Below are 22,699 nucleotides of genomic sequence, written 5' to 3' on the forward strand. Positions count from 1 at the left end.
AGGCTTTTGACCAGCGGGCTAGAGGTCAGAGGTCCAGTGACGCCCTCCTGGGATTTGATTATTTGCTAGAGCCTCTCTCAGGACCCGGGGACACGCTGACTTAACATTTAGCAGTTTGTTAAGGGGTATGATGAAGGATACACACAAACAGCCAGATGAACAGATACACAGGGCAAGGCCTGGGAGGGCCCTGAGCACAGGAGCCTCTGTCCGTGTGGACTTGGCAAGCATCATCCTCCCGGAATATGGATGTGTTCACGCGCAGGGAAGCTCCCCAAATCCCATGCTCTGGGGATTTTATGGCGGCGTCATACCGCAACTCCGATCAGTGGTTAACTCCATTTCCAGCCCCTCTTCCATCGCTGGAGAAGGGTGGGTGGGGCTGAAAATCCGGAGCTTGCGGTCACAGCTTGGCCTTTCTGGTCTCCAGCCCCATCCGCTCACTTCGAGTCCCCTCATCAGAACACGAGATGCTCCTTGTATTCTTCTCACGTGGGGATTTGTCAGGGTTTTAGGAGCTCTGCAACAGGGACCTAGAGCCAAGAGCAGTACATATCTCCTATTACCTCACAGTCCTGACTGAGGAGCTGTGTTCAGAACTGTTGTCATAGCTCTGTGTCCCCTGTGAAGCCTTCTCTGCCTGCCCTGAGCCGAACTGACTGCTCTGTAGGCTCCGTTCCCTGTTCTGCCTCTGCCATTGCCCTCGGAGGACAGGCAGCCCGCCCCCCTGCCCTCCCCCCCCTTTTCCCGGTTGCCTCGGTAAGTGTGGCGTTTCTCCCCCTACTAGGGGAAGCGCCCTCGGTTCAGAGAGGGTGTGTTTGTTTTCATCATTCCTTGTATGCTGTGGACTTAGCAGCGTGATCTGTGTTCAGGCCGGGAGCTGAAAGATTGCATTTCCAGAGGAAGCTCTCTTTACCGCCTCTTCTGTTTCTTTATAACGTTTAAAGTAATTTAGGTGGCATAAACATTGCATCCCCTATGCGGTCTCAGGTCGTGCGGCGAACAGCAGGGAGTGGTTGCGTCGAGAAAGGCAGTGCAGTGTCGTGTTGAAGGACGTGGGTGTGGCGAGCAGAACGCATGCATTTTCATCCCTCTGTCCTCGCTGTGTGACCCTGGGCAAGTTACTTCCCACTCTGTGCAAAGCCAGTCTGCCCTCTGTGCGGGGTGTCCCGGGGCGGGCGCCAGATTGAATCTCTGCTGCGTGCGGAAGTCTGAGGATGGGACGCAGGGTCCCGGTCCCCGAGCGCAGCACTCCGGGCTCATGAGGAATGTGCCGTTGCAGGAATCCTTGACCTTCAGGGATGTGTTTGTGGACTTCACCCTGGAGGAGTGGCAGCAACTGGACTCCGCTCAGAAGAGCCTCTACAGGGATGTCACACTGGAGAACTACAGCCACCTGGTGTCCGTGGGTGAGGGACGGCTGCGCAGCGTGACTGGGACACGCGCGCTCGTGTCACCTCAGCTGCTGCCCGCTCTGGGGCCTCAGGCTCACCGCTGGGAAGTCAGAGCCCCGTGTGCACCCTGCCCAGGGTGTCTGCTCTCGCCCTCTCGGTGACTGGTCTGCACGGAGGGGCACAGAGCCCTCCTCAGGGGGCGCGCGCCGAGGCCGGACCGTCTCGGTTGGCAAGGAGAGGCCCCGGTTCCGGAACGCCTCTGGCCTTGCTAACGACGTCTGTGTCATTTCCCCTCCTCAGGATACCTCGTTGCCAGACCGGATGAGGTCTCGAGATTGGGACGAGGAGAAGAGGCCAGGAGGGCAGACGGAGGGCCGTCAGCGCCGAATTTTCCAGGTGAGCCCGCACGCGGCCCGTCCGGCCAGGGCAGGGGACCCAGGAGGTCAGCGAGAGCTGGGCGTCAGCGGCGGGCCTGGGGGCTCTTCTCAAAGTCCCTAGACTCGGGGACCGGACTTGGCTTCGATGAAACCAGCCGCCGTGGTATGCACGTGACGCCCCCCGCCGCCCTTCCGCAGCCCCCTTGTTCTGCTCGGGGTTCAGGTCCCAAGTCCACCTCCCGGTATCCCGGGTGGCCTCCGCCCTTTCCTGCTCCCCCTCCTGTCTGGAAGCTTTGAGGGTGTTTCCCCTCCCGTGGGCATTTGCCTTTTGCTCAGAAGAGATGTGCTGTGGGTGTGATGCGTCCTCTTTGTCGTCCTCTGGGCCCCTCACATCTGACGCTGGGAGTCCTCTTCAGCCTCAGGGAAGCCATCCCGCCTGGCTTGCTGGAGCCGGTGGGGACCGGAAGCTTTGCTGGTGGCCTCCAGCTCGGGCCGGGCCGGGCAGCCCCCGTGCTCTCTCCCCGCGCTCCTGTCGTGCTCAGCCGCGTCAGCCCTCACGGGACCCAGTCCTCGCTTCTCAGTCCCTCCGCCTCTTCCGGATGGGACCCGACGCCGCCTGTTGTCAGCTTCCTGCTCTTACCACTGCCTCCCTCCCACTCACCTGTTTTGTCCTCCGGGTCCTCTCTGTCTTTCCCCAGAACACAGGGGACCCGGAGAGGACATCCCTCCCGGGCGGCCCGCTTCAGTGAGCGCCGCCTCCGTCCTGGGCACAGCGGCTCTTGGCCTCCTCCTCCGTGGGTTTGGTTGGTTTGGCTCTGGGCAGCCCCTTGTGGGGATCCACACACTCTTCAGATGCCGGCCTTCCTCTGCTTCTGGCGCGCTCCCAGCGGCTGCTCCGGGCGCCCGCCCTGGACGCCTGGCGTCCGGCCTCGGCGTGCGCCCCCTGGACGGCTTCCCCACAGCCCGCCTCTGCTGGGTTGGGCACCCTCTCTCTGTCGGGGCCTCCCCGGGCTGGCCTGCACCTGCCTCTCCCACGGCTGTTCGGGGGTACAGCGTCCTCTCCGTGCTCCGTCAGCCCCATACCCGCTGCCGTGCGCAGATCCATCCACGTTTCTGCTCTGCTCGTGGCCTGGTTTTGCCTGCCTCCGGGGTGTCCGGGAATTGAACTGGCTGAGTCTCGTTCTCAGTCCAGTGGTGCCCTGGAAGGAGGAAGCGCACGCTCAGAGGCACAGCCCCCTCCCTGAGTCCGGTAACCTTACGTGAAAACCTGTTCTGTTGGAAGGAAGTGTACCCACGTTGGGTGTGCGTGCAGGGCAGTCCGGGACCCAGGTCATGTCAGCACATTCCCAGCCACACCTCCACGTTCTGCCTCTTCTCAGGGTTTCTCTTTGTAATTCTGCGGGTGGGCACCTCCTGGGTCCCGGGAATCCCTTCATACCTGCGTTTCTGGAGATGCCTATTCTATCTCCCCTCTATCAAAACTCAGGATTTATCTCAGTTCCACCTTGGCCTTCTCCTCAGCTCTTCACAATGCTTGCCACGTTCTTATTTGTAGTTTCTCTGTTGGTTACGTTTGTTAAGTGTAAATGATAGAGCTCAGCTTCTATGTCTGCATTCCATCTGGTAACTCTCTCTAAACCTAGCTAAGCGTCTGTGGCTTATTCTCTGCCTAGAACACAGAACCCTAGAGAGAATGCCTGCATCTTATTCTTTCCTGTCGCGGTGTGGGGCTGGTGGAACATTCGATAAATAATCTTTCCTTCTGGAGGAGGGCAGAGGAAGGAGGTTCGGTGCTCACCCACAGCCGGGGGTCACTGGCTCCGGCTTTGGAGCTCACAGCCCAGACTGGATTTCTGGCTTCTTCGCTCGCTAGCTGTCCCTCTGCACACTCGCCTCAGAGCCTCTTGGCCTGCTTGTAGAGCGGGGCTAATGCTAGAACTTACGGGATTGTCAGGGTTGAATGAGTGGATGAATGTAAAGCACCAGAAGTGGTGCCTCGACCCCCGGGAGCTTCCGGTAGTGGTTATCGCTATTTTTATTGTTTTTAATAGAACATGTCTTATACTACAGTCTTTGTTAACCCAAGGCATTCACATAGTGACCTGTGGACCCCAGAGGATCCTCACGGTTAGGCCGTGGAAATTCCACCCGATGGAAATTGTTCCAGAAAGCCCCGGGTGGTCCCGGTTCTGTGCACTGTGAGGGACACAGCAGATAGCCCGACGCCCGTGGCCAGTTAGGATCCACCGTTTTAAATATCCCCAGAGGAGGGCTCAGAGAGACACGGCCAGGCCTCACCGAGGAGCATGGGGTCGGGGGGAGGAGACGACAGGAGCAGGTGGACAGCTTTTTCTCTTCTGCCATTCCTCCAGACTTCAAGCCGCTTCGGGACTTGCATATTCCTCTGGGCCTATAGGAGATTTCTGGCAGGTCCCAGAAATTCTCTGGTTGTTCTGATGGGGCTCCTGGGTGACTCAGTCAGTTGGATGTCTGACTCTTGATATTGGCTCAGGTCGTGAGCTCAGTGTCCAGGGCTCCAGCCCTGCATCGGGCTCTCCTCTCAGTGGGGAGTCTGCTTGTCTCCCTCTCCCTCTGTCCTTCCCCATTTTGGCTCTCTGTCTCTCTCTCTCAAATAAATAAATAGATCTTTTTAAAAAATTCGCTGGTTGGTCTGAGAGAAATCTTCTAGGAATGGTTAGTCTCGAGTGGCCTCGCTCTAATAATCCAAATTGTCCAGTCCCACGGAGTAGGGTGAAGTCTGACGTTCATCAAAAGGTTGTTGAGCTTTTCACGGAAAGGTCTTTGCCTTTGTGAATTTTCCCTGGCTCTTGTTTTCCGTTTTGTTCACTTCTCCTTTTACCTTTATTTCCTTTTTCCTACTTACTTTGGGTTTACTTTGCTTTCTTTTTTTTTTTAAGATTTTATTTATTTATTTGACAGAGAGAGACATAGAGCAGGAATACAAGCAGACGGAGTGGGAGAGGGAGAAGCAGGTTTCCCGCTGAGCAGGGAGCCCGATGCGGGGCTTGATCCCAGGACTCTGGGATCATGACCTGAGCCGAAGGCAGACGCTGAACGACTAAGCCATCCAGGCGCCCCTACTTTGCTGTTCTTTATCTAGCCTTTCCCCCCAACATTTGATCATACAAATTTTCATACCAAACAAGTGAAAGAATTATAGTTTGAACACCCACAGAATTCCCCCTGGAGTCTACAATGAACATTTTGCTCTATTTGCTTTTTCTTCTGTCTGTGTACTAATTCCTCTGTCCTTCCATCAGTCCTCTTTCCTTTTGTGATGAGTTTCTTAGTAAGTTTCAGAGATCGGTACCCTTCACCCCTAAATATTTCCACAGGCGTATCATTAACTAGAGGTCACAACTTTTTAATACTGTTTTTTCTTAATGCTTAATAGGTATTTTAATAAAAGGAAATTCATAAATAGTACCGTATGGAATTTGGTTGTATGTAATAATGTTTTAATGAATTCCCATAAGTGTTTTCATTACATACTTACGCAGATGTGACTCTTCTTTTTTTAAGTGAGGTTTATTGAGGTATAATATATATACCCTGAACTTCACCTTTGTTAGGTGTATGATTCCATAGATTTAACAAAGATTTAGTCATGTAACCACCAACACCATCAATATATTGGACCTCTTCATTCCCCTAAAGCATCCCTTTGTGCCCCTTTGTAATTACAATTCTTTCTCACTTCAGCATCTGGGATTTGGATTTGGATTCTTCTCATTTCTATTCTTCTAGTTTTATTCTTTCTAGAATGTCATATAAATGCATTTCATAGTAAATAATTTTATGTGTCTTGCTTCTTTCACTTAATGCTTTTTAGATTCATCCATGTTTGGTATATATCAGCATTTTGTTCCTTTTTGAAGGTAAATAATGTTATATTTGTTTATTCACTAAGCAGTTTATGCACATTTGAATTTTTTGAATTTTTGGTTATTGTGAAAGAAGCTGCTATGAACATTCATGTCCAGGTGTTTGTATGCACACTTATTTATCTTCTTAGGTAAATATCTGGATTCAGATTGCTTGGTCATATGGTGAATGTATGTTTAACTTCACAAGACAGCCTCACACTGTTTCCCAGCACGGCTGTACCATTTTTGTTGACCATCGACAACATGAGAGTTCTAGGTGTTTTGCATCATTGATAGCGCTTGGTATTATGAGTATCATTAGTCTTTCTTTCTAGTACTTGTGTTGGAGCATCTCATTTTGATTTTAATTTGCATTTCTCCAATAACTAATGTTTAGCGTCTTTTCATGTGCTTATTAGACATCTCTACATCTTGGGTGAACTGTTTGTGGTAACTTTTTGCCATTTTTGTTGGTATCAAATGGTTAAGAGTTCTTTATATATTCTGGATGCAAGTCCTTTAGCAGCTATGTGTTTTCCATGTATTTACTTCCAGGCTGTGGCTTGTGTTTATCTTAATAGGATCTTTCAAAAAAAAAAGACATTCTTTATTTTGATAATGCCCAGTTTATCAAGCTTTTCTTTTATGATCCATGCCTTTTGTGCCCTATTAAACAATTCTCTTTCTAATCCTAATCCATGGTAGCAAAGAGTTTCTCATATGATTTCATTCAGAAGATTTACAATTTTTAGCTCTTATATTTAGGCCAATGGACATAATGAGAGAAGTATTTTTTACCTGCTGTGAGGTAAGGATCAATGTTCTTTCTTTTGCCTATGTATATTCAATTATTCCAGCAGCTTTTTTGAAAATACTGTATTTCCTCTATCAGTTTACCTTGGCTCCCTTGTTGAAAACAGTTGAACACGTATGTGTTGATCTGTGTGCCTTTACTGCACTTCTTAATTACTATAGCCTTACATTTAGTGTTCAGATCAGGTGGTATGAATCTTCCAGCTTTGTTCTTCCTTTTCATAATGTCTTGGCTATTCTAGGTCCTTGACAGTTTCAAATAAATTTTAGCATCAGCTTGTCAGTTTCTACATAATAGCCTGTGGGGATTTTGTTTGGGATTGCATTAAATCTATGGATCATTGAAATACCAATATTGAGTCTTCCAATTCATGAACGTGATGTAGCTCTCTATTTATTTAGGTCCTTTAAAATCTATCTCAGTAAGATTGTAGTTTTGAATGCACAGGTCTTGCATAGGAAGTGCAATTGCAATTTATTCTATTTTCAATATATTTACTTTTTGTCAATATCTCCGTATTTTTTTAGTTTAATAGTTGCTCTAGGGATTAAGATACACAGTTAATCTTTGACATTGTACTTGGGCATATATTTTATTTTGCTTTTTTGTTTTCATAACTTTTAATTTTGATGTAGTTTCAAATTTACAGAAAATTTCAAAATCAATACCAGAACCTCCTATAGACTCTGCCCAGATTCACCAGTTGGTTGCATTTTGCCCTGTTTGCTTTGTCGCGTTATGTATCTGCGTCTGTTATCTATATGCATATATTTATATTTAAAAGCACTTTTCTGAACCATTTAAGACTGGAGGTGCAATGCCTCTTCACCCATAACACATTACTGTATATTTTCTAAAAACCAGGATTCCCTTTTATAACCCACTGCAGTTATCACAATTGGGAACTTCCACATCGATACACACTGTCCGCGTATTCAAATGTCACCAGCTGCTCCGATGATGTCCCAGTGGGCGGCCTTGGTAACTAAGCAGGTTGCCAAGGCAACAGATTCCGGCAGCCTCAACAGCGGGCAGCAGCTCGGAGGAGCCCAGGCTGTGCCTCCTGGGGAGCAGCCTGGGGAAGGAGGGCCCAGAGGGGGTAGGAGGGCAGCCCCCACTAGGCTTGGAGATGGTCCTTGCCCCAAGGTCAGAGTTAATGAAGCCTTGGGGACCACACAGAGTGAAGTTCCTCCTGGCTACTTAGACTTATGTTTTAACGTTTCAAACAATATGTAGAAGCTTTAATATTGGTCCCTTTACCTTATCTCCTTTATGTTATAGTTTTCAAATGCATTATATGTACATACATTTTAACCCCCCCCAGACAATGTAACCATTTTTGCCTTCAACTACCATACATATCTTAAATAATTCAAAAGGAAAAAAATGATCTGTTATACTTACCCAGATATTTTACCATTTCTGCTGTTCTTTATTTATTCCTGAAGTTCTGTGCTTCCCTCTGATACTATTTCCCTTCAGTCTGAAGATCCTGTGTCATTTCTCTTAGAACAAATCTACCAGTGACAATATCTCTTCGTTTTCCTTGTGTGAATTTTTAAATTTCATCTTCATTTTTGAAGGATATTTTTGCTGGATACAGAATTCTGTTGACATTTCTTCACCTTTAGTATTTTTAAGATGTTCCATTATCAGTGCGCCTGGGTGGCCCAGTCAGTTAAGCATCCAACTCTTGATTTTGGCTCATGTCATGATCTTGGGGTTGTGAGATCCAGCCCTGCATGGGGCTCCATGCCCAGCTTAAGATTCTCCCTCTCGGGGCGCCTGGGTGGCTCAGATGGTTAAGCGTCTGCCTTCGGCTCAGGTCATTATCCCAGGGTCCTGGGATCAAGCCCCACATCGGGCTCCTGGCTCAGCGAGGAGGCTGCTTCTCCCTCTTCCTCTCTCTCTGCTCATGCTTTCTCTCTCTCTCTCTGTATCTCTGTGTCTCAAATGAATAAATAAAATCTTAAAAAAAAAAAAAGATTCTCCCTCTTCCTCTGCTGCTCCCTGCCCTCCCTCTCTTAAAAAAAAATTTCTGAAAAAAAAAAAAGATGTTCTATTATCTTCTGGCCTCCATTATTTCTGATGACAGCTTCACAGTCATTTGGATCATTGTTTCCTCATATGCAGGGTGCTTTTGTTGAAGGTTTTTCTTTTTTCTCAACTTTGCTTTCCAGCAATTTGATTGTAATGTTTCTGGGGGTTTCTTTGAGTTTATATTTTTTCTGATGTGCTGAGCTTTTTTTTTTTTTTAAGATTTTATTTATTTGTTAGAGAGAGCAGGGGGAGGAGCAGAGGGAGAGGGACAAGCAGACTTTGTGCTGAGCGCAGAGCCGAGCGTGGAATTGGATCCCATAACCCTGATAACATGACCTGAGCTGAAACCAAGAGTCAAGATACCCAACCAACTGAGCCACCTCAGCCACCTAGGCTATGCTGAGCTGCTTGAATCTATAAATTTATATCTTTCTCCAAATTAGGAAACTTAAAAAAATTTTTTTTTTAATTTTTTAAGTATTTTTTAAAAGGTTTTATTTGAGAGAGAGTAGAGAGAGCATGAGCAGGGTGGGGGCAGAGAGAGGGAGAAGCAGGCTTCCCGCTGAGCAGGGAGCCTGACACAGGGCTCAATTCCAGGACCCTGAGATCATGACCTGAGCTGAAGGCAGATGCTTTACTGACTGAGCCACCCAGGCACCCCCAAATTGGAAAATTTTTGGCCATTATTTCTTCCGATCTTTTTTTTTCTGCACCAGTCTCTTTTCCTTTGAGGACTCTAATGACATGAATGTTGGATCTTTTGATATTGTCCTGCAGGTATCTGATACTGTTTTTCCTTTCTTGTTTCTCCCAGTCTTTTTTTCTCTCTGTTGTGCAGTTTGACAGGTTGGATCATCTTTGTCACTTTAACTTCAAGTTCATTGACTCTTGCCTCTGTCATTGCCATTCTGCTAAGTCCATCCCATGAGTTGGTTTTTTTCTAATTTCAGATAATTGTGTTTTGTAGTTCTAAATTTTAATTTCTTTTTTACAGTACTATAATCTTGAGAATTTCTATTTATCCATTTATTTCAAGGGTATTTACCTTTATCTCATAGAGCTTAGTTATAATAGTTGCTTAAATGTCTTTGATAATTCTAGTACCTGCGTGATCTCAGGATTGGCATTGGTTGATTGTCTTTTCCCTTAAGAATTGGTCGGATTCAGGGGTGCCTGGGTGGCTCAGTCATTAAGCGTCTACCTTCAGCTCAGCTCATGATCCCAGGGTCCTGGGATCGAGCCCCACATCGGGCTCCCTGCTAGGCGGGAGGCCTGCTTCTCCCTCTCCCACTCCCCTTGCTTGTGTTCCCTCTCTCACTGTGTCTTTCTCTGTCAAATAAATAAATAAAATCTTTAATTTTATTTTATTATGTTAGTCACCACATACTGCATCATTAGTTTTTGATGTAGTGTTCCATGATTCATTGTTTGTGTATAGCACCTAGTGCTCCATGCAGTATGTGCCCTCCTTAATACCCATCACCAGGCTAACACATCCCCCCGCCACCCTCCCCTCTAGAACCCTCAGTTTGTTTCTGAGTCTATAGTCTCTCATGGTTTATCTCCCCCTCCAATTTCCCCCCGCCTTCATTTTTCCCTTCCTACTATCTTCTTTATTTTTTTAATTAACATATAATGTACTATTTGTTTCAGGGGTACAGGTCTGTGATTTATCAGTCTTACACAGTTCACAGTGCTCACCATAGCACATACCCTCCCCAGTGACCATCACCCAGCTACCCCATCCCTCCCACCCCCCACCACTCCAGCAACCCTCAGTTTGTTTCCTGAGATTAAGAGTTTCTTATGGTTTGTCTCCCTCTCTGGTTTCATCTTGTTTCATTTTTTCCTCTCTTCCCCTATGCTCCTGTCTTGTTTCTCAAATTCCTCATATCAGTGAGATCATATGATACTTGTCTTTCTGTGATTGACTTATTTCACTTAGCATAATACCCTCTAGTTCCATCCACATCATTGCAAATGGCAAGATTTCGGGGTTTTTTGATAGCTGCATAATATTCCATTGTGTGTGTGTGTATATATATCTATATATATCTATATATATATATATCACATCTTCTTTATCCATTCATCTATTGATGGACATCTTGGCTCTTTCCATAGTTTGGCTATTGTGGACATTGCTGCTATAAACACTGGGGTGCATGTACCCCTTCAGGTCACTACATTTGTATCTTTGGGGTAAATACCCAGTAGTGCAATTGCTGGGTCATAGGGTAGCTCTGTTTTCAACTATAAATAAAATCTTAAAAAAAAAAAGAATTGGTCAGATTTTGCTGGTTGGTTGTTATATTGAATAATTTTGAAGATTTTATTTATTTGAGAGAGAGAGAATGAGAGACAGAGAGCATGAGAGGGAGGAGGGTCAGAGGGAGAAGCAGACTCCCCGCTGAGCAGGGAGCCCGATGCAGGACTCAATCCTGGGACTCCAGGATCATGACCTGAGCCGAAGGCAGTTGCTTAACCAACTAAGCCACCCAGGCGCCCTATATTGAATAATTTTGGATTCTATCCTGAATAATGGAGATTGTTTTGTTGTTTTTAATCTTTGTTTATCACATAATACACCTGATTAGATTCAGACCACCAGTTTTGTCTCACCTTCTGTGGGTGTTAATTCCATTCAGTTCAGTTTTCAAAGCCTTTGCCATTTTTCTTTGCATCTTTCCTGTGTATGCACCATTCAGGGGTTAGTTTGAGACTTGAGTGGTGATTTAAGTCTTTTTGCAATTATCAAAGACTTGCTTTCCTGCTTCAGGTCTCTCTCAAGCATTTGTTATTCCGGTGTTACTCAGACTTGACCTGTGGTTTTAAATCTTAGTTTAGTTCAGTTCTTAAAGCTTTGGTGTGAGGCTTCCCTTACCCCTGCATGCATAGTCCTTAGATGAGCTCAGAACTTGTGGAGGTCATGGCAACAGAGTCTTGCAAAAATATGAGGGGGGACAAAACGGAAACCCACTGTATGAGCTGCTTCTTTACCTTTTGACTCCCCCTCAGAGTGCCTGCTTTTGTTTATTTTTCAGAATCCTCAAGTAGTTGCTTTACATATTTTGTCCAGAGTTTTTCGTTGCAAGAGCAAGAATCAGTAGGAGAGAGAGGCTATGGTAGATCTCCTCCATTGTGGCCAGTAATGGAAACCTTGATTTTATTCATTCTTGCTTTTATCTTTGTTATTTCTGTCCTTCTGCTAGTTTGAATTGAATGTATTTTCCTTTCCTTTTTTCATAAGGTAGAAGCTTAGGTCATTGCTTTGACAGCTTCCTTTTCTAATATAAGCACTGGGAAAGCTTTGACTGTCTCTGAGTACTGATTTAGCTATTTTCACCCCTTTACTGTGGTATAATTAACTTACAAGAAATTGCATGTCTTTATAGTGCACAATCTGGTCAGTTTTGACGTGCACACCCATGAATCCATCACCACAATAAAGATAATGAAGTCATAGAATGAACGGGGAAGGATTTTCTCTTTTCAGTTCTTCGGAAGAATTTGTATGGAAGTTGGTACTATTTTTTCCTTAAATGTTCGATAGGATTCCCCAGTGAAGTCATCTGGGCCTAGAGTTTTCTTTGTGGAAAGATTTAAGCTACAGTTTCAATTTCTTTAATAGATACTGGTTTATTCATATTATTTCTTTTTTTTTCTTTTGCATATAGTCTTTTTTTAAAATTTTATTATGTTATGTTAATCACCATACAATAAATCATTAGTTTTTGATGTGCTGATCCACGATCCACTGTTTCTGTATAACACCATGCAGCATATTATTTCTTCTTCAATGAGCTTTGGTAATTTGTGTCTTTCAAGGAGTTTGTCTGTTTCACCTGAGTTGTCAAATTTCTTGGCATAAAGGTGTTCATAATATTCTTTTATTATCCTTTTAATTTCTGAGGGTCAGTGGTAGCCTCATTTCTAGTTTTAGAAGTCCAATCTCATGTAGTCATGAAAACTATGAACTTTATTGAAAGGGAAATCTCTCCCCCAACGAATGCCTGCTTCACTGCTTCAGGCTGGGCAGTTTTAGTGGCTAAAAGAAGCATGCTCAGCTTTTTCTTTACTCTCCTCGCTAGCTCTTCTCCCTTCTCCTCATCCCCCACTCGACAACTCGGCCGTCTCTGGCTCCCTGGCTCCCTGGCTCCCTGGCTGAAGCAAGTGAGGAAGGAAGGAGATACAAAGGAGAAAAATAGTTTGACCTGACTGATAAAGATGTAATTAGATATTGGTGCCCTCTGCACATGGCAGATTCCAAAGACCAATTCTTCTTCCTGCCCTTGGCACTTTAAGGGTTCCTTAGAGATGCCTCGGCTAGGGCCCTGATTGCAATTTTCTCCTTATAGGCAGTGTCTCTACTCCAGCAAGGCATTTAGCATATCTCCTCCCTGTTTAGCAAACCTCTAGCCCCATAGCACACCTCCAGTCTCTCTTTGCTGAGGTCACCTTGATGCTAGCAGGAAGCCCTCTTTCCAAAGTAACCTGGCCCTGTTCACATCTAGAAGGGCCACATCTGCCTAGTAGAGTGTGTGTGTGTGTGTGTGTGTGTGTGTGTGTGTGTGTGTGTGTATAATGGAATATTACTCAGCCATCAAATCTTGATGAAATCTTGCCATTTGCAATGACATGGATGGAGCAAGAGGGTATTATGCTAAGTGAAACAAGTCAGTCAGAGAAAGACAAATACCATATGATCTCACTCATATGTGGAACTTAAGAAACAAAACAGATGAACATAGGGGAAGGGAAAGAAAAGAGGAAGGCAAACCATAAGAGACTCTTAACTCTAAAGAGCAAACTGAGGTTTGCTGGAGGGAAGGTGGGAAGGGGGATGGGCTAAATGGGTGATGGGCATTAAGGAGGGTACTGGTTGGGATGAGCACTGGGTGTTATATGTAAGTGATGAATCACTAAATTCTACTCCTGAAACCAATATTACACTACATGTTAACTAACTATGATTTAAATTAGAACTTAAACAAAAACCCCAATTACACATTTTCTTTCTTTTTCCTTTATTAGTCAAGGCCTGTAGTATAGTGTTTAATAGATGTAGTGATAGTGAATTCCCTGTTTGTTTCTGATTTTAATGAAAATAATGGGGACAGTGATAGTAATATGATGATAGGCAGTATCTGAGTGTTTGCTATGTTCTGGATGCTTTGTACATACTTAATCCTCTGAACAACCCTATCAAGTAGGCTGGTTGGTATCCTCATTTTATAGATGAGAAAACTGAGGCACAGAGAGATGACAGACCTCCTCCAACTCACCATTAAGTACATTTGCTGGGGTATTTCGAAAGCTCCCTTTCATCAAAAGCTGCTTTTATATTCCTAGTTTGCTAAGACTTTCTTAATAATCATAAGGGGCACCTGGATGGCTCAGTTGGTTGAGCATCCAACTCTTGATTTCGGCTCAGGTCATGATCCTCAGAGTCATGGGATCAAGCCCCAAATCAGGCTCTGTGCTCAGTGCAGAGTCGGCTTGTCCCTCCCCCTCTGCTCCTCTCCTGCTCGTGCACTCGCTCGCTTGCTCTCTCTCTCAAATAAATAAATAAAATCTTTTAAAAAATCAAGAATAGATGTTCTATTTTCTCAAATGCTTATTTCTGCATCTATTGAGAAGATGATTTTTTCTCCTTAATCTGTTAATGTGGTGGATTATATTAATAGATATTAATATAACAGATAATTGAACTGTGGAGCACCTGGGTGGCTCAGTCATTAGGCGTCTGCCTTCAGCTCGGGTTGTGGTCCCAGGGTCCTGGGATCGAGCCCCGCGTCGGGCTCCCTGCTCGGTGGGAAGCCTGCTTCTCCCTCTCCCACTCCCCCTGCTTGTGTTCCCTCTCTCGCTGTGTCTCTCTCTGTCAAATAAATAAATAAGTAAATAAATAAATAAATAAATAAATATTACACACACACACATAAAATTGAACTGTTTTTGCATTCCTGTGTTTAAACTCTACTCCGTTGTGAAGCATTTTTTTTAATTCATTGAAGTCAGTCTACTCAAGTTTTGAGTTTTGCATTAATATTTAGAAATGAGTTAGGTTTCCTTTCCTTGTGCTGTCCTCTTATTCTGGTAGACACAGTTATACTGGCTGCATAAAACAGACCTAGTACTTTCCCTTCTTTTTCTAGTTTCTGAAACTGTATTGACTGAAGTATACCTGTTCTTGTGAGGTGATATCAATCATCTACAAAAACATCTGGATAGGATGCCCTTTTTTAGGGCAAGACTTTTGATTACGAGTGAAGTTTATAATTTTTAAAATAATTACTGATTTATTCATGTTTTGTACATCTTCTGTCAGTTCTGGTCATTTTTCTAGACAATTACGTTTCGTTTGAGATTTCAGATTTACTGACTTACGGCAGGATTCTCTTGATGAAAAGAAAAATAGATTTGATTTTATCAAAGTAAATCATGGCCAAGGTTTAAAGAATAAAATAAGTGTGGTAAAACTATAAAGAAAGTCAAAGGCATATAAACATAAAATTCAGGATAGTGATGATCTGAGAAGAAAGAAAATGAAATGGGCACATCAACTTCAAAGGGAACAATAATTTGGGTTTTTTTTTAAGTAGGCTCCACACCCAACATGGGGCTTGAACTCATGACCCTGAGATCAAGAGTCACATGCTCTACCAATTGAGCCAGCCAGGCACCCCATGATAATTTGTTTTTTGGCGAGTGGTGGATAGGCAGGTGTTTTTTGTATCACTCTTCTTTATAATTTACTGTGTCTTCAAATAATTATGTAAAATTTTCTACTATGGAAGATTGCTCACCTCATTGCTCCTGCCACTCACAAACATACACACAGAGACTTTTGGCTCCCCAATGTTCCCAATATGATTATACCACAATTTTGGTTTCTGACAGTACTGTTGCTTACAACGTTATGACTGTGTAAACACTGGACACAGTTGAGCCATGTAGTAATCTAGGATTCATTTAGCTTTCCTGTATAACTTTGTTTCCTTTGGTTAATAATTGTTTTGTTTCTTTTATTTGCTGCTTTCTCTATGTACTTATCACCAGTTCAACTTTAATACTCCATATCCAGCTATCTAGAGTGACTCTGAATGCTTCCAGAACTATCAGGGGTTCCATCAATGTTCTACCCCTGAGTTTGTCTGGAGCCATTTGACCCTCTCCCTTCTAGGTGGATTAATCTCATTCCTGCTCATGTGACTGCCATCCTCATATCCCTCACCATTATTCGGGGGATTCCCTCGACTTTCTGCATTGTTGGAGTCCCCATTTGCTTTATGCCATGCCTTCTTCCATATTTCATTGGAGCACATTCTTCCAGTACCTAACTAAGAAAGAATGTAGGTCCATGGGAGGTAAATTTTTTGAGATTTTTTTAATATCTAGACGTGTTTGTTATCCTTGTCCTAGATGGAGAGTTGAGCTTGGAGTAGAGTTCTAGGATGGACATTTCTTTCCCTTAGACTTTTGAAGGCATTGCGCCATTGTCTTCTGATTTTCAGTGTTCCTTTTGAGAACTCTGAATCTATTCTGATTATTGATACCTGGTGTCAATTTTTTTTTTCTGTCTGTAAGCTTAACCCCCTCCTCCCCTTCATCTCATGCTCTCTGACTTTTCTCCGTGTGCCCTGATGTGGGATCATTTTCACCAGTATTGCTGGGCACTGGGGTAGGAGATAAATCCCTACAGGGATAGTTGCTCCTTTCTCGTGCAGAGCCAAGATGCTGCAGAGCTGGATGGCTACATTTCAAGTCCAAGTGGCCAGCACGGTTTTTTAAAAAGCCCTTTTCACTTTGTGGAAGGTTCCAAGTTGACCCAGTAAAAACAGGCGCCTCAGGCCAAAAAATCATCAGCCTCTAATGGTCAGGCATCTAGGCTCCCAGAAGACAACAGGTGTTCAGTGCCCCAAGCCAGCAAAATAGTCTTATCAACATAGGGAACATTCCGAAAGCTCAATTCCCAGACTTGAGCCAGGCGCCTGGCTTGCTGTGTTAGCACTTGCCTGCCCACTACCTTTACTGGTGCTCTTTATTTCTTCATGTGGCTTTGAGTTCCCATATCGTGTCCTTTCTAGAACAGACACATACTGTGTCTGTTCTAGAGCAGAACTCCAAGTTAGGTCAAAGAATGAGGATGGGGCTTTTGATGGAGGCCCAAAACACGTCAGCCCCTCAGGCTGCTGGGAGGCTGCTGGGAGGCTGCCAGTTTTCACCGCTTATGGGCCAGAGTTGGGGAGCCGTTGGCTTGGGGTATGGGGAGAAGAGGTGAGTAGTGCCAAGTGAAACACTACAGATTTGGCTGTTCTCACTGAGGTTCACTGGTTCTTCTTGAATAAATGCTTCGTGATTCCTTGTATGCCTTTGGTTAATTTCCAAAGTCTTGAAAGGATGGATATTGATAATTTTGCCAGTATTTTCATTGCTTTCATGGGGGAGATTTACTGAGATCCTCACTGCCTTTCCAGAAGTCCTGCCTTAGGCATGTCTCTTAAAACTACAGAAAAGTACAGAAAATCATCATTGTAACTAATAACCCTTGTACTTACCTCCCAGAAGTAGCAAATATCAATATTTTGATACTTGGTGGTGGTGGTTTCTTTAATAAAAGAAATAGAGGTGTACAAATAAAGGTCAAGGCCTCTTCCTCTCCTGAGGCCTGTTCCTCTCATTCATTCCCCAAGCAAACAGTATCATGAATTTGGTGAATATCCTTCTAATCCATGTTTTTATACTTGCAGTACATATATTTGTATCTGTAATCATATAGTGTTCCTTTTGTAAATTTACCAGATTACTGGACTTGAACTGTAGGGCTCTTTCTAAAACTTTGTTTCTGTCTTTAGCGTTGCCCTTTGAGCTTCACCTCTGCTGATACATTACATTTAGTTCATTCATTTTAACTCTGGTATAGCATTCCAGCATCTGAGTATTGCAGTCCATCAATCCGTACCTCCATTACTGGGAAATTTCGTTGTTTATGTTTATTGCCATTCTTGTACATGTATCCTGGCCCACACTTGCAGAATTTTCTCTGTGGTGTAACTACAAGTGGAATACATAGTAGGGTATGTACATTTTTAACATTACTGGATATTATTTACCTTTCTTCTCTCCCATCCATAGAATCAGTTTGCCTTGTATATTTAAGAGTTCTGCATCTGTTTGGGGCACTTGGCTCACTCAGTCAGTGGAGCATGTGACTCTTGATCTCAGGGTTGTAGGTTTGAGCCCTGTGTTACAAATAAAATCTTAAAAAAAAAGAGTTTTGCATCTACTTAAGTGAAATTGTTTTGTAACAGTCTCATATTCTGTTCTTATTTGCTTTTGGCATCAAGATCATTCAGTTTTATATAACATAAGCATTGTTTTACCACCTGTGTTTTGGTTGTTCAGTACCAGGTACATCTCTTTCCATAATTTTATTTTCAACATTTCTCTCTCATTTTGCTCTAATTATCTTTGGAAAACATAAAGCTGATTTTGAAAAATACAATTTAATATGGTTGCCCTTTAACTAATGGGGTTAATATATATTTATTGTGCCATTACTATGTTAGTATTTCTTCTTTTCTTCTATTGTCTATATATCTTGCTTTTTCTTTACCTCTTTTTTTTAAAGACTTTATTTTAGAGAGAGCGAGAGAGCGAGCAGGGGTAGGGGCAGAGGGAGAGGGAGAGAATCTCAAGTAGACTCTGTGCTATGTGGAGCCCGACACGGGGCTCCACATGACCCGAGCCAAAATCAAGAGTCAGATACCTAACCTACTGAGCCACCCAGGTGCCCCTCTTTACCTCTTTCTTCCTGCCCTTACTGCATTTTTACACCCCCCAGCTTTTTCCCTGTGATTATTTTCCTCCTGAAATATTCAAGTATCAAGCATTATTGTTAGCCAGTCTTTGTGTGTGATAAATTCCCTACCTTTTCTTGTCCAAAACCATTTTTATTTTGTCATCTTTCTTTGTGATAATTTATCTGGGGATAGAGTTCTAAGATGAAATCAAGCTTCTCTCAGGACTTTGAATACACTACACTGTTTAATCTTTTGACTTCTTTTATTGCTGATGAAGTCTGATGTTGATCTAATTGTTTCTTTGTAGGTGATTTAAAAAATTTCTCCATGGTAGCTTTCCATACTTACTTTCTGACTTAAAAGTCTTGTGGTTCCACTAAACTATGTCCAGGTTCAGTTTTGCTTTTATTTACCACACTCAGGACTCTGGACATTCAGTGGTAGGATGTGTACCTTTCTTCCATCTAGAAAACTATCAGTCATTGTCTCTTCAAATACTGCCTAGCTCAGGGGTCCCTAAGACCACTACCATATTTAGAGATTTTCGAGAAGGACTCATGGGACTCCACATACAGTTGTATCTATAGCTACGATTTATTAAAGCAATGTAGTAAGGATAGTCTACTAGATCACAAGGGGAAAAGACACTAGCAGAGTCTGGACAAATCCATGTACAGGATTCCTTATGCTGTCGGGTCATACAGGGCACACTTCTCCCAGCAGAGAAAATGCAACAACATGTGTGCCCAGGGAAGCCCATTGGAAACTCAGTACCCTCAGTGGCTCTGCCTACCACATACCAAAATTCCAGATTCACAGAAGGAAAGGAAATGTTCAACATGAATCACATTGTTTGTACAAGCAGCCTTATCAGTTAGGGAATAGTGGAGACATTCCTGAACTCCAAATTCCCAGATGTCAGCCAGGGCCTAACCTTGCAGCCTAGCCTTTATAAGTATGGCAGTCTCAGGACTGCTCTGTGAATCCTTTTCTTGGCATATTGCCCCTGTCCCTTTCTCTCTATTCTTTCCATTTGGATTTTCTATTAAACCTATGGTGGAATTTACATTTTTCTCTTTGTCTTACCCTATTTCCATTTTGTTAGCTCTTTATGTTACATTCTGGGTGACTTGTTAAGGTCTGTCATCTGATTCATTTAATCTGTCTTTATCTGTGACTAGTCTGCTGTTCAACCTATTTAGAGTTTTAATAATACCTATATTTTCTATTTATGTTTCTTTTTTCAAATGTTCCCTTCTTTACCCCATAATATAGCTCTTACCCTCTTTCTTTGAATATTTGAAATTTTAAAGTCTAGATTGTTCTCTTAGCTGCAGTTCTAGGAGTGGGGTATCTTTAAATGTATCTGCTGATTATCTCTCAAGATGGTTCATTTCCTTGTGAGGTTTAAATTATTTTACTGTGAACTCTTCAGTGAGAATTGGTTTTCCATAGAAGTTCTGTGAGTCCTAAGCTATAAAAACATAAGAATGTATCTTTTAGAGTTTGCCACTCCTAGGAACCTATGAATAACAGGACCAATTTTTATGTTAATTTTTCAGCTTGTGGGCTCTTTACTAAAACTATGATATTTTCAGATTGAGTTACATTACTAGGCTTTTGCTTATAATATCTTTCTTTCCAGTTTCCTTGACCAGTAGGGAGTCTTTCTAGCTCCGCATTAACAAACATGGAAGCCCCTTGTGATTCCAGCTGTAAGTGGGAATTACGTACCAGTTTCCTGAACATTTTTGCCCTGTGGTCTGGATTTCACTGCAAATCCTCAAGCTTCAGTTTCTGTTCACCCCATCACTTTAAATTTCCACTTCACTTTTGACACCTAATACATTTCTTGGTTTTGAGCTTGACTATGTATTAAATTACTTTTGTTAAATATGGGCCAGCATTTCTTTGTGTTTACAGTCAGAGTGAGTCATGGAGGGAGCCCATCCACATCAGCTCAAGTCCTATTGATAGGAGTTCACAGCAAGATGTTTATGAACGAATTTTATCCCATAACATTATAGTAGAAATGTTTACAAGTTTGATGAGTCCTTTGCAATTTTTTCTAGAATTCTGGCAAGTTGATGACCAGATAGACAACCACAAGGAAAGCCAAAACCAACTTCTGTGGCAAACTGCATTAGTAGACAAGGAAACACAGAAGGATCAAAGTGGCCAAGAATTCGCAACCTTCAGGAAAATCGTTTATCCAAACACAGACTTTGTTTCTATAAGACAAAGACTCCCTAAATATTATTCCTGGGGAAGGTGTTCAAAACATAATTTAAACTTTCTTTGTCAAAACAGAAGCTATGTAAGAAAGAAAGATGATGAATGTCAGGCACATTGGAAATTATGCTTCCATTCTAATCTCAATAATGCTCAACCTGCAGAGAAATTTTTTGAGCCTCATCAACATGGAAAAGCCCTCCACCAGAAGCAAGCACTTAATAAAACTCAAAGAATTCAAACTAGGGAGAAACTCTATGAGTGTTCTGAATGTGGGAAAGTGTTTATCCAGAAAGCAAACCTTGTAGTACATCAGAGAACTCACACAGGAGAGAAGCCTTATGAATGCTTTGAATGTGCAAAAGCCTTCAGCCAGAAGTCAACCCTCATTGCTCACCAGAGAACTCACACAGGGGAGAAGCCCTATGAATGCAGTGAATGTGGAAAAACCTTTATCCAGAAGTCAACTCTGATTAAACACAAGCGAACTCACACAGCAGAGAAACCATTTGTATGTGGTGAATGTGCAAAAGCCTTTAAGAGTTCATATCACCTTATTAGACATGAGAAGACACACATTAGGCAAGCATTTTATGAAGGAATCCACTTTGGTAAGTCCAGCCTTATGCATCAAAGGACTCGTAACAGTGAGAAACCTGAGTGTAATAAACATGGGAAACCCTTTGATGAGAAAGCCAACCCCAATAAACACCAGAGATCTCACACAAAAGAGAAACTTTATGAGTGCAGTAAATGTGGGAAAAGCTTCAGGGGAAAGTCACACCTCTCTGTTCATCAGAGAATTCATACAGGGGAGAAGCCTTATGAATGCAGCATATGTGGGAAGACTTTCAGTGGGAAATCACACCTCTCTGTCCATCATAGAACTCACACAGGAGAGAAGCCGTATGAATGCAGAAGATGTGGAAAAGCGTTTGGTGAAAAGTCAACCCTTATTGTACATCACAGAACTCACACAGGAGAGAAACCCTATAAATGCAATGAGTGTGGGAAAGCCTTCAGCGAGAAGTCACCACTGATAAAACATCAGAGAATTCATACAGGGGAAAGGCCCTACGAATGCAGTAACTGTGGAAAAGCATTCAGTAGGAAGTCAACTCTCATTAAACATCAGAGAATCCACACAGGGGAAAAACCCTACAAATGCAGTGAATGTGGGAAAGCCTTTAGTGTGAAATCCACTCTCATTGTACATCACAGAACTCATACGGGAGAAAAACCCTATGAATGCAGGGACTGTGGAAAAGCCTTCAGTGGGAAGTCAACTCTCATTAAACATCAGAGAAGTCATACAGGAGATAAAACCTATTAAGATACTTGAGAGTGAGAGAATGTCACTATTCGTTATACCTCATTATGTATCACTTCATCCTGGGGATTAACCTTATAAATGTTAAGAATGTCAGAAACTCTTCAGGTATTATTTAATGTTCCTTTAATATAATAAATGTTACAAAAGCATAATTCCAGAAGCATGTAATAAATGTGATCAGTTTTTTACCCAGAATTCTTACCCATGAGTGGAAAATTGTACATCAGAGAATTTGAGGAAATGTTTGTGGTAATCTGTTAAGTGAAAAAACAGATTATAAAACAATATACCATATGGTTTACATTGTAAAAAAAGAGGAAGGATAGGCACTATTGTATCAGTGATTCTGGGTGGTAGAAAAATGGCAACTTTATGATGAGTAAAATTGTATGCACATATATATTTGGTTTATATTTATATCTATTTTAGGTGTGTGTATGTAGGTAGGTAGACACATAGAACAAAAAGCTAGGAAGGAAATATACCAAATTATTAAGCAAATTATCATTTGGGTGTTGGGAAATTGATTTTTAAATGTTTTGAGCATAGTCTCCAGAAACTACCAATAAATTGTTTAAGGTAATCCTGTGTATACTTGATTCTTTCCATCCACTTTCCCTTTCAGCTTTGTCTTTGGTTTTGAGAATGTACTTTGCATGTTGAGAATGGGTATCCTGTGATTTTAATATTTGTATGTGATTTTTTTATAAAAATAAAAATACCTCAGGGGGCGCCTGGGTGGCTCAGTCGGTTAGGCATTTGCCTTCGGCTCAGGTCATGATCCCAGGGTCCTGGGATCGAACCCTGCATTGGGCTCCC

At 43.0% G+C, this 22,699-nt stretch overlaps 1 protein-coding gene and 1 long non-coding RNA gene across 2 annotated transcripts in view; one reads left to right on the plus strand and one right to left on the minus strand.

Annotated features, from left to right (window-relative positions):
* Positions 1 to 7,933, minus strand: part of LOC141374269 (uncharacterized) — a 50,554-nt gene extending 42,621 nt beyond the window's left edge. Inside the window, exon 1 of the long non-coding RNA XR_012381016.1 lies at positions 7,877 to 7,933. This is a non-coding gene — a long non-coding RNA (uncharacterized lncRNA). The remainder of the gene's footprint in view (positions 1 to 7,876) is intronic.
* On the plus strand, positions 19 to 22,463 carry ZNF674 (zinc finger protein 674). Its single transcript, XM_025857953.2, has 3 exons — positions 19 to 1,409; positions 1,695 to 1,790; positions 20,388 to 22,463. Exons 1-3 carry the CDS (start codon positions 1,262 to 1,264, stop codon positions 21,878 to 21,880), a joined length of 1,737 nt encoding a protein of 578 aa, XP_025713738.1. The 5' UTR covers positions 19 to 1,261; the 3' UTR covers positions 21,881 to 22,463.
* Positions 22,464 to 22,699: the final 236 nt, after the last annotated feature.

This window comes from Callorhinus ursinus, unplaced genomic scaffold (genome assembly GCF_003265705.2).
Source record: "Callorhinus ursinus isolate GAN/ISIS: 27379988/994484 unplaced genomic scaffold, GSC_fseal_2.0 scaffold16, whole genome shotgun sequence".
Taxonomy (NCBI): Eukaryota; Metazoa; Chordata; class Mammalia; order Carnivora; family Otariidae; genus Callorhinus; species Callorhinus ursinus.